We start from the raw sequence: 16,655 nt of genomic DNA, 5'->3' as shown, positions 1-16,655 counted from the left end.
AGGCAGGCTCACCCGCATACTGCGGAGAACAGCTAGCCCGGGCACCACAGAGTGCTGACCTGCAAGCGCCGCTGAGTACCGACTCAGCAAGGTAATGCAACAACAACAGAAAAAGGGAGACAAACAAAAACACAGAAGAGCACCCAGTGAATGGACACAGAGAGCAGACAGCACGCAAAAAGCCACAAGCGGGGGGTGATAAAAACAAAACAAAAACCAAACAGCTCTAATTTGCAGAGCTTGCCCATTTCCATGGTGTCCATACCCACGCCATGGCAATTTTTTTTTTAAGATTTATTTATTTATTTCTCTCCCCTCCCCCCCTGCCCCAGTTGTCTGTTCTCTGTGTCTTATTTGCTGCCTCTTCTTCTTTGTCCGCTTCTGTTGTTGTCAGCGGCACGGGAATCTGTGTTTCTTTTTGTTGCATCATCTCGTTGTGTCAGCTCTCCGTGTGTGCAGCACCATTCCTGGGCAGGCTGCACTTTCTTTTGTGCTGGGCGGCTCTCCTTACGGGGCGCACTCCTTGCGCGTGGGGCTCCCCTACGCGGGGGACACCCCTGCGTGGCACGGCACTCCCCGCGCGCATCAGCACTGTGCATGGGCCAGCTCCACACGGGTCAGGAGGCCCAGGGTTTGAACCGCGGACCTCCCACGTGATAGACGGACGCCCTAACCACTGGGCCAAGTCCGCTTCCCCACCATGGCAATTTGAAGCTATCAACGTGACATCAACTGGCTCCCGAAATTCCCAAAGGTCCTGTAAATGCCACAACTGGCCCTCGTGAACCAGAACAGGCTCACTCCCTCTCGCCCCTGGTTCTGCCCACAAAGGCCACACCATTCTTCATGACTTGACGTCACAGAAACGAGAGCTGGATCTTCCCGGAACCCGAAAGTCAGGGGCCCCCTGGGGAGCTGGGAGCAGCCTGCATCGGGTGCCCGGTGGGACACACCAGAGCCCCGGGGAAAGCAGCTGCCAAACGGAGACCGGCCGGCCCAAAGCAGAGACCACACCGAAGCCAGGCGCACCTCGATCTCAAAGTCGGCGATGCCCAGCACCCCGATGAAGATGGGGTCTTGGGATCCGGGGTTCTGGGGCTCCTGACCTCCAGCCACTTGACCGTCTCGTCGGGGATGCCCGGGGTGCTGATGGAGTTGTTGCGCTACCCCGTGCCCTGGGCCTTTTGCACAAACCCGGGGCCTGGCAACGCCCCTCTGGAGCTCCCCGGAGCTGAGACCCATGAGAGGGGCTACTCTGTCGGCCCTTGGGGAGGGCTGGAAGAAGCAGGTGAGTGGAAGCAGGACGGCACCGTGCCCGGGGCAAACCCACGGTGGTGGGGGAGAGGGCAAGGGGCAGGGTGGAGGAGCCCCCGTCTTGCCAATGAGAGGACGGGGATCTCAGGGATTTCCACGCTGGCTCAAGGTCAGGCGGCAAAGCAGGACGCAGACCCCGAGGTCGTGTCTCCAACGCTGTGTCGGGCCTCCCTGGGAAAGGCGGCGTCTGAGCGTCCCTGGGTTAGCCTGGGCGCACCTGGCCCGTCTCTGAACGTCCACGGAGCCCCAGAGGGCAGGGAGCCCCTGCCACCTGCTGTCCCCTCTCAGGACAGCCCCAGCCAAACACCTACCCCCGGTGGTGTCCACCTCGGCCTGCTCCTCTCGGGGCTTCTGCTTGAACTTCACGTTTCCCAAAGTGCACGATGCCCCGCCCGCCCACTCGCGTCTGTGATCTGCAGCTCCTCGCCGTCGTCGGCGTTGTCCACCACGGTGACACCTGGCTCACCCAGGGGTATGTCTTGGGGTTGGGAACCAGCAGCAAGCTCTCTGCCATGAGAAGGACAGCAGGTCAGCCGCTTGGCCACAGGCGCCTCCTTCTCTTTCATTTTTCATCCACGTCTCTAAGTGCTTCCCATGAGGCCCTCCGGCCCACGCCATGGGGGCTACAGAGCCGGATGAGACGCGGTCCCTGCCCGCCATGGAAGCACTCAAACGGGGTCACCCCAGGAGCGGGGGAGTGGCAAGGGGGTCACAGGAACTTAGCCACGTCCCCTGTCACTCGGCTCAGTACCTGGCCCTCCTAGGCACCCCATGGATGTTTTTGGAATAACTGAATTCTTATCTCTCTTTCCTCTCTCCCACAAAGAGTGGGTCACACTCCCGGACACAAAGTAACACAGTGACTTCAACTGTAAGCAATTGCTTACAATTGAAGTCACTTGCCTACAATACACATGGGAACATTGTCACTTCTAAAAAGAAATATATTCCCTCTTATTTTTCTTGAAATGGGTGCCCCCTCTTGGTCCACCTTTGTTTTTTCTTCACTTTTGAAAGAGGTGGATCCAAGAAATATTTTTCCTTTGATTCCATCTCTGCTATAGAGAAAAACCACGGCATGAGAAGGAAGACAAAAGGCAGCTGCCACTCTGTTCCAGAGTCAGGGAGGCAATAGAGCTGGGTGGGGAGTGTGTGAGCAGGGGCACCTGAGCTCCATCCAAAGGGGCTGCCACCACTCAGCCGCCTGGACTAGTGCCCCCATGGGAGGGTCAGCCCAGCTCTCTTCTTCTAAGAGAAACCAGGAGATTGGATGTTTACGTGAAGCATCTTATGCTTCCAAAGCATCTTAAACCTCCTATCAAATGTCATCCATTAATTAAAAAAATACTCAGTGCCCAACACAATAAAGCCCGCCCGCCTGGGGGCTGGGGGCTGGTGACCGAGGTCCTCGTCTCTGGGCCAGCAGGGGTGTGTGTGGAAGATTGGTTCCTCACCCCTCCTCCTCCCAGATCATGCCCTGAGCAGGTCTGCCGTGGACAGTCGAGCATGTTGGATCCTACATGAGGGCCCCAGCAGAGCGGGTGAGATTGCCCTGCCACCTGAGCACCGGCAGAGCTACCCGGGCCTGGGCAGAACCCGCTGTGGTCTGAGCGAGGGGTCCAAGGCAGCAGGTCCAGGGCACAGGGGCGTTATTTTTTTATTTTTTATTATTTAAGCCATCTTTTTTAAGCTTTTTTCCCCCTCTCCCCTTCTCCCCACTGTCTGCTCTATGTCCAGTCACTGTATGTTCTTCTGCGTCTGCTTGCATTATCTGGGAAACTGCATCTCTTTTTTGTTGCATCATCTTGCTGTGTCATCTCTCCGTGGGTGCGGTGCCACTCCTGGGCGGGCTGCGCTTTTTTCCCATGGGGCGGCTCTCCTTGTGGGGTGCATTCCTTGCACGTGAGGCTCCCCTACACGGGGGACTCCCCTGCGTGGCACGGCACTCCTTGCACGCATCAGCACTGCACGTGGGCCAGCTGCACATGGGTCAGGAGGCCCGGGGCTTGAACCCTGGACCTCCCATGTGGGAGGCGGATGCTCTATCAGCTGAGCCAAGTCCACTTCCCAGCACAGGGGGTTTAAAGCTCCATATCCCAGGTCCCTGGCTCAGACGTGAATCTCAGGCACCCAGCGACCCCTCCCAAAGCCCCATCTGTGAAATGGGCCAACGACAGCGGTAAGCCTCACGGCTGCCTGAGAAAGTTCCCTCATCTGCCCCCATCCCTCTAGGCCAAAGGGATCTGTGCACAATGACAGAGAACTCTGGAGGCATCATTGAAAAGAGAGGCAAAGACGGTTAAGGGGCAGCAGAGGGGCATCGAGATCTTGACCAGCAAGTTCGGGTTTCTCATTAGAGAGAATCTGGTAGAAAATGTGGCATCCCCTCTCGGTGGCTTGCTGCGAGATGACACAGGATTTTGCCAAGAGATCTGAAAAGGAACTGGCCAAGGTGCCGACGTGTTGCAGCTGCGCTCCATGCAGAGGGGGCCTCCCCTCTCTAGTCAGCCCAGTGCAGCACCGGGGGGCCCAGGCCACAGCCTCACAGGGATGTCCACAGAGGGACATGCTCAGGACCCCCGAGGACCCCGGGCTCGGTCGAATGTCTGGCCGCCGCCGTTTTGAAGAGCTTAAGACTTTTTGCCCAGGCCCTTGTACGTGCGAAGCAGGAGTTCAACCACTGAGCTACACCTGCTCCCTGTTTAAGTCTTTTTGAACAAGGGGTCCTGCTTTTTTACTTTGTGCTGGGCCCCCCAGGTGATGGAGAATCCTTCGAGAGGGACTTGACTTACAGCTCTCGATGTCGGCTCCCGCCAGTTTGCCTCTTGTTCTGAAGTGGATTCAGATGAAATTTCCCTGAGCAGCAGGGAGAGGGGAGGTGGTGAGGGAGGGTGCACGTCCCTTTAGGGCAGTAGATGCCCCAGATTTGGCTGCAGCTCACTCCCAGGCCCCCTGAATTCTAAGGCATATTTGACTATAGTGGAGCTGTGGATTTCCCATGCAGACGGCAGAGAAGGGGACTGCTCGGTGTCGGAGCTAAACATAGGGTGTTCGGAGTAGCCTACAGGTTTGGGGCATTTGTAGGGGAGAGGAGTGCTCAGCATGGGGGGCTGGGACCCTCTGGAATTCCACATCACATCCAGGTGTTTTGGGAATTGGGTCAGCTAGCGTGGGGTAGGGGGGTGGGGGTAGGTACCCTACCAAGTCTCCTTATCAAGAGACATCTTGTTCCTCTCCTGGACTTTTTGGCAGAATCACGAATAAACTCTCCTGGAAACAGGAATCCCTACACAGCCAAGCCTCATTATTCTTAGCTGAGAATTCACCTACTCGCTAAAATTTCTTTGTGGCCCCCAAATCAACGCCTCCGGCACTTTTGTGGTCATTTGCGGACACGGGCGGAGTGGCTGAGGTGGAATGCGGTATCACTCTGCCTTCTTGAACAAGTCCAAACAGGGGTCCTTATCCCAGGCTATTGAGTGCCATGTTTTCCGCACTTTTTGCTTTTCGTGGGTGAGTCTGCTGTTTAAAATGGCCCCAAGTGTAGTGCCGAGGTGCGGTCTAGCATTCCTAAGAGCAAGAAGGCTGGGATGGACCTTATAGAGAAAATCCATGTGTTAGATAAGCTTTGTCCAGGCATGAGTTATGGCGTTGTTGGCTGTGAGTTCCATGTTGATGAATCGACAATATATATTCAATAAGGCATCTTTAAATGGGAACGCACATAAAATAAGATTACATATTGATTGGTTGATGAAAATGGTGTGACCAGAGGCTCACGGAAGCTGGCCCTGTATTTCCCCTGGGTGCAGTGGTTCAGTCTTCCCTGATTCTGTGTGCAAGTGGACTTTATAACTACCGCGCGTGATTATGGACTATGTTTCTATCCAGGCCAGCCCTGGACCCCTGTTTCTCACCTGCCCTGCCTCCTCCTGACCCACCATCTCCAGCTCTGTTTTCCCGGCTCCCATGTCAGCCATCTGGGCTCAGCCAAGGGGAGGCCCCGGTAGGAGATGGTGCTGACGCCAGCTCCCCCCAGACCGTCCACACTGGCTTCAGAATCCACCAGGGCCCCGGGCCGGCACCTCCTGTGCCCCAGCCCGGGTGTGGGCGCAGCTTCTTGCTGGGCTGACTCGGCTGGCTCACAGCCCCGGGGCTGCCGAGCCTGTGTTCAGGCCCCTTGGTCTAAATACGGAAGAGGCTGTTGTTTGGCCCATACTCTTTAAAAAGCTCTGGGAGGGAGATGTCGAATCAGCCTCAATTTCCCTACCTGGAAGTGGAGTGCTACTTCCAGGGGCCGCCCCCACTTACGAAGCACAAGGAGTCCTTGTTCCAGTGGTCTTGGCGTTCCCGAAGGCCTCGAGCACGGGGCTGGCCTGGGTGATCTGGTCCTCCAAGGACCCCTGGCCCAGGAGGAAACGGCAGGTGGGAGAGCGCTCGCTGGGTGGGGATTCCAAACAGCGGTGGCTCGTGCGCCAGGAGCCAGGGCTGGAGGGGCCCGGGCGGCGGCCTGGGAGGAGGGCCCGCCCCTTGTAACTGCAACAACAGGAGGTAGCCAGGGACGCTGGCGGACCCTCGGCCCCAATTCTTAGCTACTGTTTTCTTACATGGTTATGGGTTCAGAGACCCCTGAGCCAGGCTAAAAACCCTTCCCTGTGCATCCTTGGCCCTCCTCCAAGCTCTCCTTTCCTCCTCGTTGGTTTCTCACAACTGCAGCAGGCCCCAGCTAATGCTCGTTGCTCTGGTACCGCCGTCCCGCATCTCCTTGGCCCAAGCACACGCAGTTCTATGGCCTGACCTTCCGGAAGCAGATATAGCCCGGGTCGCAGACTCTGTAGCCACAGCCCAGGCCTCCATGGCCACCCTCTCCCCCTGTACCCCCAAAAGGGTCATGTCTCTCCAAGCCTCAGTTGCACCATCCTGAAAACGGCCCTAACACCCGGAACGGTTGAGGACAAATCGAACTCTGCAGCATGTGCCACGAGAAGCCTGCAGTGGGACGTGGCCTGGGCATCGAGAGGCTGGGGTCACAGACCCCCAGCCTACTCTGCTGCCCTACCTTCCCATCGGAGGACTGTTGGCCAGTTCCTCTGATAGTGGCAAAGTCCTGGACGAGCTCCTTGGTGTTCTCAGTCTCGCCAGCACCGCATTCTCCAGCGCAGGTGGAACAATGGGGGCAGATGTGCGAAGCAGGAAGAGGCAGGCTGGCCGCAGAGAAGCAAGGCGAGGGAGAGGCCCAAGCCAGAGGAGGCCACCTTTCTCCTCCCAGCCTGGACAGACAGGCAGGGGCACGACTTGGGGGCATGAAGCCCTCTGCATCCATTTAGCAGGTGCAGACTGAGTCCTGCCAAGCCCACTCTGGGCCTGCAAAATTCCGTGGGAAGTACCGCCAATTTGTTAGGAGAAGGCTTAATTATAGGTGGGAGACACTAGCTAATTATGTGAATACCGCCTGAGAGACAAGAGATGCTTACGTGATTAGCACAGACTGACTTTCACGGTCTGAAGGAAAGGAGAGAGCAAGAGGAAGCCGTAATTAGGGACCACTTAGAAAACACGCATTTGTCAGCGCCCGCCCCAACCGCGCGAGCACTCCCCTGCCTCCCACTGGCTGGCGGCGCACACCGAGGCTGAAAACCCAGGATCCCGGATGTAGCGATTTGATTTTGAAAAAGTAATATTGGATTATGCTTGTGATCTGATCTGTACCTGGGCATGACTGAGTTATGATTAGGGCGTTGAGTCTCTACCGCTTATTGGGTGGGGACTCACAGATAAAAGGCATGGCAAAGGACAGAGTTGGGGATTTCTGATGTTAAAGTTTGATGCTGAAGACCCAGGAAGTCAGCATCCAGAGGGAAGAGAAGCCAGCCCCAGGAAGGAAGGAACCTTGAAGCCAGAGTAACGCCAGCCCCGGGAACGTAGGAACCCAGGAAACCTGAACCCTCGCAGATGTCGGCAGCCATCTTGCTCCAAATAGACTTTGGTGAGGGAAGTAACTTATGCTTTATGGCCTGGTATCTGTAAGCTCCTACCCCAAATAAATACCCTTTATAGTAACCAACCAGTTTCTGGTATTTTGCACCAGCACCCCTTTGGCTGACTGATACACCGTAGGATCAGCAGCCATGTGCCCAGTGCTACGGGGTACAACCTTGCAGGAAGGGCCAAGAATTGCCAGCCACACCATTTCTATCAGCCTGGCCCCTTTGGCCAGTCAGAAACAACGTAAAGATAATTGTGATCAAAGTTATATAATGGGACCACTATACTGTGCGGCCGGGAGGATATAGGTAACGGCTAAGGGGGCTGCTTTCCGGTCTGGACATGTTACTTAACTCTGCATTACATGTTTTCTGAAGCTCATTTGAGCCCCAGAGGATGGTTCTCAAGCCTTGAAACCTAATGAAATTCTCCCACCTTGGTTACAAACTTTCTCTAGACCAGTAACCTTCTTTTGCGTTCCATTTTCTCCCTTTCAGAATGGGAATATCTACCTTACACCTGTCCAGCCATTGCATTTTGGAAGCAGATAATTTGTTTTCTCATTTCACAAGTCTGGGGATGGAGAAGAAGTTTGCCCCAGGATGGACCATACCTAGAGGCTCGCCCCCTACCTGATGTAGGGTCTGAGATTTGGAACTTAGTGAATTGACTATCTGTAGATGAGATTTTGGAGTTAGAGTTAATGCTGTAGTGAGTTAGAACTTTGGGAGATGTTAGGATAGGGTATATATATTTTGCATATGGGAAGAATGTGAATTTTTTTGGGGGGGCGGGGATCAGTCAAATATTGTCCCCCGTAAAATCCATGTCCACCCAGAACCTGCGAACATGCCTTATTTGGAAACAGGATTTTTGCACATGCCTCACGTTGAGATAGGGTCGTGCTGGACTACAGAGGGCTGCATATCCAATCTGACTGGCATTCTTATCAGAAGAAGGAAATTTGGACAGATACACACACAGAGGAGAAAGGCACATGAAGACAGAGGCAGGACTTGGAAGGATGCTTCTGCCAGCCAAGGAATGCCAAGGAATGCCAGCAAGCCCCAGAAGCAAGGAGAGAGCCCCCAAACAGACCCTCCCTCACGGTTCCCGAAGGAACCAGCTGCTGACACCTCGGTTTCAGACCTGCAGCCTCCAGAACTGGGAGAGAAAAGATTTCTGTTGTTTTGAGGCACGCAGTTTGTGGTGCTTTGTCACAACAGCCCTCGAGAACCAATAGAGATTTCGGTCCTCAACTCTGCATCGCCTGTTTTTGCGAGGCTTAATTAGAAACGGTGTGAGGTAGGGCGGGCACGTAGCAAGTGTTCAGTACATTTACCGAGCCCTGGTTCCTGGAATTAACACTCCGTCCTGCTGCTCCTGCCCAACCTTTAGGAAAGAACATTAGTCGGTGGGGCAGGGGCAGGGCTGGGATCGGGGAGCACGTGGTCCTAGTGTGTTTGGAGTCACCGGGGCAAAGGAAGGCATGCTGTCACCAAAGCCCATGGACCCCAACTCCATGCACCCATGAGCATGTCATGGTAGGCGTTGGAGATGGAGAAGAGGTGGGGCAGCATCTCCGTGCGCTTCCTGCCTTTGTCCATGTTGGCCCCGTGGGCCCCGTAGATGGGCAGCCACCTGTAGGGGTTGACGGTCACACAGAACAAGCCCGAGTGGATCTGGTGGGAGGGGAGGAAGCTGCCCAGCTGGCTCTTCCTCATGGTGCCCTCTTCCCTCCGCCCCCTCGGGGTCCCAGCGTGTTATCGCGGCGCAGCCCAGAAAGATACAGCTTTGTTCATTTGAGGGCAAAACCGATGACCGAGTCTCTATGAATTAAGCAAAATTAACTTTCTCTTTAGCATACATTTGTTTCATTTTCTTTCCCCTTACCTAGTTAAATAGGTAATAAGAGTCATAGATATGGGAATACGCAGTTAAAAGTCTCCCCACCTGCTCTCAGTCCCCAAACCCTCCTCCCCCAGGTAAACACGGTGGTTAGTTTCTTATACACTTTTCTATGCTTTTGTGAAGCAGGTACAGGCAAATCCAGAGATGCATTGTCACACACCCCCCCTCCATTTTGAAAACAAAAGATAATGTTCCACAATAGCGTTCCAGGCTGTGCATTTTCATTGGCTGTCTGGGAATTTTCCCGTAAGAGTTCACAGAGAGACACCACGGTGTTTTAACAGCTGTGGGGACAGACCACGGACCCCTATGGGTGGTAGCTGGGTTTGATCCACTAAAAAAAAGAACCAGTTTCTCTTTTCACCCCAAGGCAATTTTCAAAGGAAATCATCAAAATGAAAAAAAATTTAAAACGGTCAGAAAAACTCATGCGTGGTAAATAAATGATCTGAGAGGCATGAAAAAGGGAGGACAAGAAATGGCCGAACCAGTGGGGCCCAGTGCATGGGTGTCCAACTCCCCGCCCCTTAGGCTCCCACCATACGCCTCTCTTCAGTGCAACTTTACACCTTCCTCTTTGGTCCAAGTGGGAATGAACACACACACCAGCTTTTCTTTAGCAAAGATACAATAGGTTGAGTTTTCAAAGGGAGCCTCATTAAATATGAGGCAATCCAAAGAAAGAGAAACAAAGAGAAGATCAAGACAACCCACTCAGAGGGTTGAGAGTATGATACACGGTGCCTCATCCCGGGACTCCGGCTCCCACTCACTCTTCCCCTCCAGCCCTGTCTCGGCAGGAGGGTGGGGCAGGCCAGCCAGCATCCTGGAAGCCAGCTGAGTCCCTGCTTTGACGGGAAGAAGTTGGGGCCAGGGAGCAGCCTCCACCTGCCAGAGGTGTTCAACCGGTGGTTCATCCAAAGGTGCTTCAATTTAAGAAGTGACCCCGCTGCCTGGTCCCTCAGGCCAAACTCCACAGAGCCCAGAAGTCCCTTCTCAGCCCACCTGCGGGGAATGAGGGCTTGGTGCAGGGTGGCCAAGGCAAGCCCCAGCTTGGCCATCAAGTTCACACACACGTTCTTAGCCCAGGCGCCAGGACAGTGGTAATGGATATGGCTCTCGGCCAACCCAAGGTCCGGTGAGGCTTCTGGGTCTAGCAAATGTCCCCAGAAGCTTTCTAGAGACTTTCCAGCACTGCCCAGGCCCATGGCTCAGCTGTGCACTTGAATCCAGAACTATACTAGCATTAAAGTAGGATGAGGGCAGGAAGCCTACCATCAAGTTCTAACCATAAACACAGGGAAGGCAAATTCCCCAGTGGTCCCTGACCTTGACCTCAGGTTCCATCTCACCTATTCCTGCCAAATGAGACACTTAACCTTTTTTAATAAAAGCATCTAAAGATGCAAACACCAAAACTTCCTTATACAACCCATTTTGGAGTTTAACCATCAGCACCTTCAGGAAACTGTCCTTACGACTTAGGGTTTCCAAGACAGTCAGGGGACTGGTTTGTACCAGCTTCTCTCATCACCTCCAACAAACAGAAACTGAACTTCTTAAAGACTGCAGCCTATCATCCAACCTGAGTCCCTCGCGCTGCATTTCAATCCCATTTCCTCATGGTTGGGCCTCAATTACTTGACATCCACGCCGAGCCCAGTGCTAATGTTTGTTGAATGGATGGATGGATGGGTGGGTAGATGGGTGGATGGATGGATGGATGGGTGGGTGGGTGGGTGAACAGGGAGGGACTTCTAAGGCCGTATGAAGTCATTAGGGGGACGTGATGTTTTGATGCGAGAATTTGGGGGGTGGGGTGGATAAGAAGACTTCTAGAGACAGCCTCCACGGAAGGCGGCTCCGCTGCCCAGGGATGGTGTCAGCATTGAGATGCTGAACGCTTTTGGGTGGAAGTTCTAACTTGTCGAAAACACGGATGCGCCAGACTGAGATAGGGTGGGACCTAATCCAACACGATTGATGTCCCTATAAAGGGACGATTGGACCCAGGAGACAGAGCGAGGATGACCGGGTGACCACAGGGGCAGAGACTGATTTATGCCATAACCAAACAATGCCCCCGATCGCCAGCAAGTCACTGCCAGAACCCTAAAGACTTGAGGAGCCGGGGCCCGGCATGTCGACACTTTTATTTCAGGCTTGAGCCTCCCAAACTGGGAGAGAATAACTCTCTGTCGTTTTTCATCACCAAGTTTGTGGTGCTTTGTTAAACAGCCCTAGAAAACTAACACAGGCGGTCTCTAAACAGCAATGCACTCCTCCATTTTTAAAAAGACATTCCCCTGCTCCCTCCAAGCCATCTTGAAGGATAAAATTGAAAGAGCAAGCAGGCAAACAAGAAAGAAAACAACAACAACAAAACAAAACGCGTGTTCAGCAGGAGATGCATTAGAGTGAAAACAGTGCTGCACGAAGAGCCCAGAGCTCCAGTCCCGGGCAAGGCGAGGGGCTTCCTCTCCCCGCACCCCTTCTCTTTAGCCGTCAATAAAAACCAGTGCCAGCTTTCAAGTGTCCGCATCTGAGAACGTGGGATCCGGGAAACCAATATCCTGGGGCAACCCTGCAGCCTGAGATTGTGAGGCTTGGACACATACTGCGATTTCTGGGACTTTTAATAATGTATGAGTACAATAAGCAAATAGTTTGGAATCTTGACAGTTCTGGAAAATCCACCCAGCAGTAGATGCCACACCCCGATTAAATCAAGCTGGGCTTGATTCCGAGGAGTTTCCAGCTCTCTGGGCCTCTCCCGCCTGAAAACACTTCTCCCTCGGCTTGAGTAGAGGAAGGGAAGCCTTTGACTTTCTCTCAGGTGCCAGGTGAGTCCGATCCTCAGACTCAATCTCTTCTCTCTCAGACCCAACAGGTTGGCTTGTCCACTATGGACGCTCAAAGAAGTTAAGCGTCTGCCTGAAACCTGCAACCAAGCTGGGGCTTGTGGAGCTTTGCTCCCAGCACCCGTCATTCCTTGCAGCGCTCTGCCCTTCTCAAAGTGGGTTTCTCCTGGGAAGGAAGCTTGACTTTCATGTGCAAACTCACTCTCACCCAGCTACAGCCTCCTCTCTCCTGCCCCTGCCCTAGAAGGAAAGCAGAGCTGCTGCAGGTTCTAACATTAGAAGGTCATGGCTTTTCTGGCTAGTGAAATTGACCAATGACTTGCTCTCACTCCCCCTTGGCAGCCCTCCAGGAAGAGGTGCGTGGTGACGTGGGGCGGGCTTGGGCGTCGGAGCCAGACACAGCTGGGTTTGAGTCCAAGACCGTCCATCATTTGTTACCTTTGTGAGCTAACGTCTCCTTGATCCTCATTTTCCCTCCTCTGGTAAACGGGGTCAATAAATCCTACTCCCTAAGGTTGTTGAAAGGATTAAACAAAATATCAGGGGTCTGTCATAGGGCAGGGGCTTAATAAATAAAAAATTCTACCCACTTTATCAAGTCAGACCTCACAGCTGGACACAGTGTAGACCGGCAAAGAGAGCGGCGTGTTGGTAAACCACTCGGGTTTGCAGCACTTGCCAGTTCCCACAGCGTGGTTGATGTCAAGCTACCAAAGCTTAACAACTGGCTGCAAAGCCCCTGAGTATTTCTTTTGGGCTCTTGTGAGCCAAGGTAAGGCAGCTCCAGCTCCCCCCTGCCTTGCCCGTGGGGGCTCAGGGGGCACCGTCTGTGGCTCCTGCAGCTGAGTAACCTGCCCAGGGGGGCCAGGGGGCCCCACCTTCTCACATTCCTCATGCCTTCACGGGCTGTCTGCTAAGGAGTGGGTTGCTCACACTCACTCTTAGAAAAGAGATAACTGAAGCAACCCAAGTGTCCATCAACAGACAAATGGATCCACAAAACGTGGTCTCTCCTTGCCACGGAACGTTCCTTAGCCACGAGAGGGAAGGAGGGGCTGATCCACGCTACAACACGATGAACCTGGAAAACATCATGCTGCGTGGAAGAGACACACACGAGAGGAGAGATATCGCGTGATTCCGTGCATATGAACTGTCTAGAATAAGCCGATTCATAGAGACACAAAGTAGACCGGAGGTTCCCCGGGGTGGGGAAGGGGAAGCTGTTGCTAAGGAGGGCAGAGCTTCTGTCGGGGTGACGGAAAAGTCTTGGTGATGGGTGGTGACGGCAGCACGACATGGTGAATGTAATTAATGCCACCGAATTGTTGACTCAAAAATGGTTAAAATGGAGAAATTTATGTTATAGATACGCCACCACAAGGATTTTTTAAACTAAAAAAAGAATGGGGAAACGGACTTGGCCCAGTGGTTAGGGCGTCCGTCTACCACATGGGAGGTCCGCGGTTCAAACCCCGGGCCTCCTTGACCCGTGTGCAGCTGGCCCATGCGCAGTGCTGATGCGCGCAAGGAGTGCCCTGCCACGCAGGGGTGTCCCCCGCGTTGGGAAGCCCCACGCACAAGGAGTGCGCCCCGTAAGGAGAGCCGCCCAGCGCAAAAGAAAGCGCAGCCTGCCCAGGAATGGCGCCGCCCACACGGAGAGCTGACACAGCAAGATGACACAATAAAAAGAAACACAGATTCCCAGTGCCACTGACAAGAATAGAAGTGGTCACAGAAGAACACACAGCAAATGGACACACAGAGCAGATAACTGGGGGTGGGGGGAGAGAAATAAATAAATAAATAAATCTTCTTAAAAAACCACAAAAGGAAGGAACTAGATTCCGCATGATAGCTGTTTGGGATTTAAGACAATCCCATACACTGGTTTTGTACTGGTTTTGTGTGTGCAAAGTGCTTCCAGGGGCCCTCTCTGGCTGCAATCTCTATTATGATGGAGCCTAAGTTCAGAGAGGGGAAGCATCTTGCCCAGGGCCACACAGCTGGAGTGTAGCTGAGCCTGGACCTGACCCAGAAACACCTGCTCTTTTTGCCAGCCTGCCTCTCGAGCCACCAAGGCCTGGGTGCCTCGCCCGTCCCCCGCTTCATCCTGGAGCTCACTCCCCGCTTGCCTGGTCGGTGGCCGTCCTCACGGTGACTCGGTCGCCCTGTTGAGACTGCATCTCCCCAGCCACGAAGCCCTCCTTCTCGTCTCTGACCCAGCAGGACCTGTTGATGTCGCAGGGCTTGTTCATGGCCTCGATCAGCTCCTTCTCAGGAGATGCTGGGAGACATCAGGTCCACCCCGTCCCCACATTCCCCTTTGTACCCACCGGGCATGGTGGCGTGGCCAAGGGAGGAGAAGGAAGGGACCAGGGCTTCCCTTGGTGTCGCGGGGAGAGGCAAGGAAAGGCTGCCCGGCAGGGGGAGAGGCGGGAGCCGGTGCCCTGCAAGAGACTGGGGGTCCCGGGGCCACCAGGGTCACGCTGGATGGAATGAGAGACGACCGAGGAACTCCTCCCCCGGGTGCCCCCCCACGCCGGTCACAGCATGCTCTGGCCTCTGACGCCCCATGTGCTCCTCACCCCAGGCTGGGAGGGAGGGATGCCAAGCCCACGTACGGCGGCGAACACGAGGGCCAGGAGAGATCCCTGCAAGAGTTTTAAGGCAGATCCGGGTGAGCTGGCCCACCCACAGTGCTGATGTGCGCAAGGAGTGCCCTGCCACGCAGGGGTGTCCCCCGCATAGGGGAGCCCCACGTGCAAGGAGTGCACCCCGCAAGGAGAGCCGCCCTGCACGAGAAAAACGCTGCCTGCCCAGGATTCGTGCCGCACACATGGAGAGCTGATGCAGCAAGATGATGCAACAAAGAGACACAGATTCCCGGTGCCGCTGATGAGAATGCAAGCGGACACAGAAGAACACACAGTGAATGGACAGAGAGAGCAGACAATGGGGGAGGGGGGGCGGGGAAGGGAGAGAAATAAATAAAAAATAAAAATCTTTAAGGCAGGGTCCAGGAGACTTGGTTGGCCGGCAGGTGTCAAACCACGAGTACCAGCGGAAGTCACGCTGCTCGGTGGCTTCAGGGAGGTCCCAGACGTCTCAGTGGACTGTTTACCGTCGTCTCGACTTTGAAGTTCTGATCTTGTTCGACTCTCAGCTCTTGGTATGGAAATGTTTTCGTGAAGAAGTAAACTTACTATATCACTAACTGGTCTTTTTCAATATGTCGACGGCTATTTCAGTGCCGCTGGTTTCCTCTGGAACCCTCTGGAGTTTATGTCTGCACTTAGAAACACCAATCTGAGTGGGGGTCCATAGGCTTCCTTCCACCCCGACAACGTCCTGGTAGAGGAGGACTGCTTGGGTTAAAGGAATACCTCTTATGCAACGAGGCCGGTCTGGGGTCAAGACCTGCGGCTCCCAAACCAGACAGTTTCACGGAACCATCCAGAAGGAGAGGAACCCAAGGCTCCAGGGAGCAAAGAGAGAGGGGACCCTTCCGGTTGGTGGGGGTGCAGGACTTGCCCTCCCACCCGTGTGCTAGCCCTCAGAGGGCTCCGGCCTCTGCTGCAAAGGCCCCTGGTGTTGTCCAAAGAGGCCGAGCCTGCACAACAAGCGGTGGAAGCAAAGCCTTCTCTCCCTCCTCCAGCTGCCCTCTCCCTCTGGGTCCAGCTTTGAGAGTTCTGGTTGGAAACGGGGTTCCCCGGCCCCAAAGCAAGAATGAGAGGAGGAGATGCGGGGCAGGGCATCTGCGCCTCTGAGGACCAGGGACCCCTTCGGCAGTCCGCTGATGCCTGCGGTCCCCGTGGGGAAAAATGTTTTAAATTCAGGCCCTAAAATACACAGGATTACCAAGGAAACAAATGACATTAAAATGTAATGATCAAAATATTAAATATGCATGAGATGATAATACATGTGCTTCCGTGCTAACACGTTAAATAACAGGACCGTGCAGCAGGTCTAACAACGGCTGTAGCTGGGAGGCGACCATGAGAACGGGCAGTTTGGCGATGCCTGCCACAGTGTAACACGATGAGAGAACAGCAGCGATCTCCACTGCCGACAAAGCGGCCGACAGAGCTGAAACAACGGTGACTTGTTGCCTGCATTAAAAGGGGGAGGAAACGACAGTCTTCAGCTAAAGGCAGCGAAGATCATGGAGTTGCTGTCCCCGTCAAGGTCCCTCAGCCCCAGGTGAAGGGCCCTCCCCGGCCCGGCAGCCCATCAAGGAGCCCTGGGCTGGGAGCCTCAGCCTCTGCCAGCGCGGGGGGTCACCTTCGCCCTGCGAATCGGAGATTCTGTCCTGCTCAGCTATCAAGAGTCACCTTGGGAGACGGTGTAAACTACAACATCAACCGTAATCCCTGCTGTGCGGCAGCGCTCCAAAATGTACTCACCAGATGCAGTGAGTGCACCACGCTAACGAAGGGAGGTGTCGACGTGGAAGGAGTGGGGTGGGGAGTGGGGCATATGGGAACCTCCTATATTTTTTAATGTAACATTTTGTGTGATCTATGTATCTTTAAAAAAAAAGATAATAAAAAAAAAGAGTCACCTGGGGCAGCTCAGTCC

General features: G+C 54.3%; 1 protein-coding gene across 1 annotated transcript in view; it reads right to left on the bottom strand.

Moving 5' to 3' along the window:
* MYH16 (myosin heavy chain 16) overlaps nucleotides 1–14,414 on the bottom strand; it is a 65,838-nt gene extending 51,424 nt beyond the window's left edge. Inside the window, 14 exon segments of the mRNA XM_071211459.1 lie at nucleotides 1,030–1,076; nucleotides 1,079–1,194; nucleotides 1,196–1,264; nucleotides 1,622–1,712; nucleotides 1,715–1,774; nucleotides 1,777–1,821; nucleotides 3,648–3,746; nucleotides 4,107–4,170; nucleotides 5,658–5,717; nucleotides 6,374–6,471; nucleotides 6,790–6,816; nucleotides 8,828–8,981; nucleotides 14,207–14,366; nucleotides 14,368–14,414. Coding sequence (XP_071067560.1) covers nucleotides 1,030–1,076; nucleotides 1,079–1,194; nucleotides 1,196–1,264; nucleotides 1,622–1,712; nucleotides 1,715–1,774; nucleotides 1,777–1,821; nucleotides 3,648–3,746; nucleotides 4,107–4,170; nucleotides 5,658–5,717; nucleotides 6,374–6,471; nucleotides 6,790–6,816; nucleotides 8,828–8,981; nucleotides 14,207–14,366; nucleotides 14,368–14,414 — 1,137 coding nt within the window.
* Nucleotides 14,415–16,655: the final 2,241 nt, after the last annotated feature.

This window comes from Dasypus novemcinctus, chromosome 23 (assembly GCF_030445035.2).
Source record: "Dasypus novemcinctus isolate mDasNov1 chromosome 23, mDasNov1.1.hap2, whole genome shotgun sequence".
Lineage (NCBI taxonomy): Eukaryota > Metazoa > Chordata > Mammalia > Cingulata > Dasypodidae > Dasypus > Dasypus novemcinctus.
Note: the sequence above shows the minus strand (reverse complement) of the source record. Positions and strands in the feature narration are given on the sequence as shown.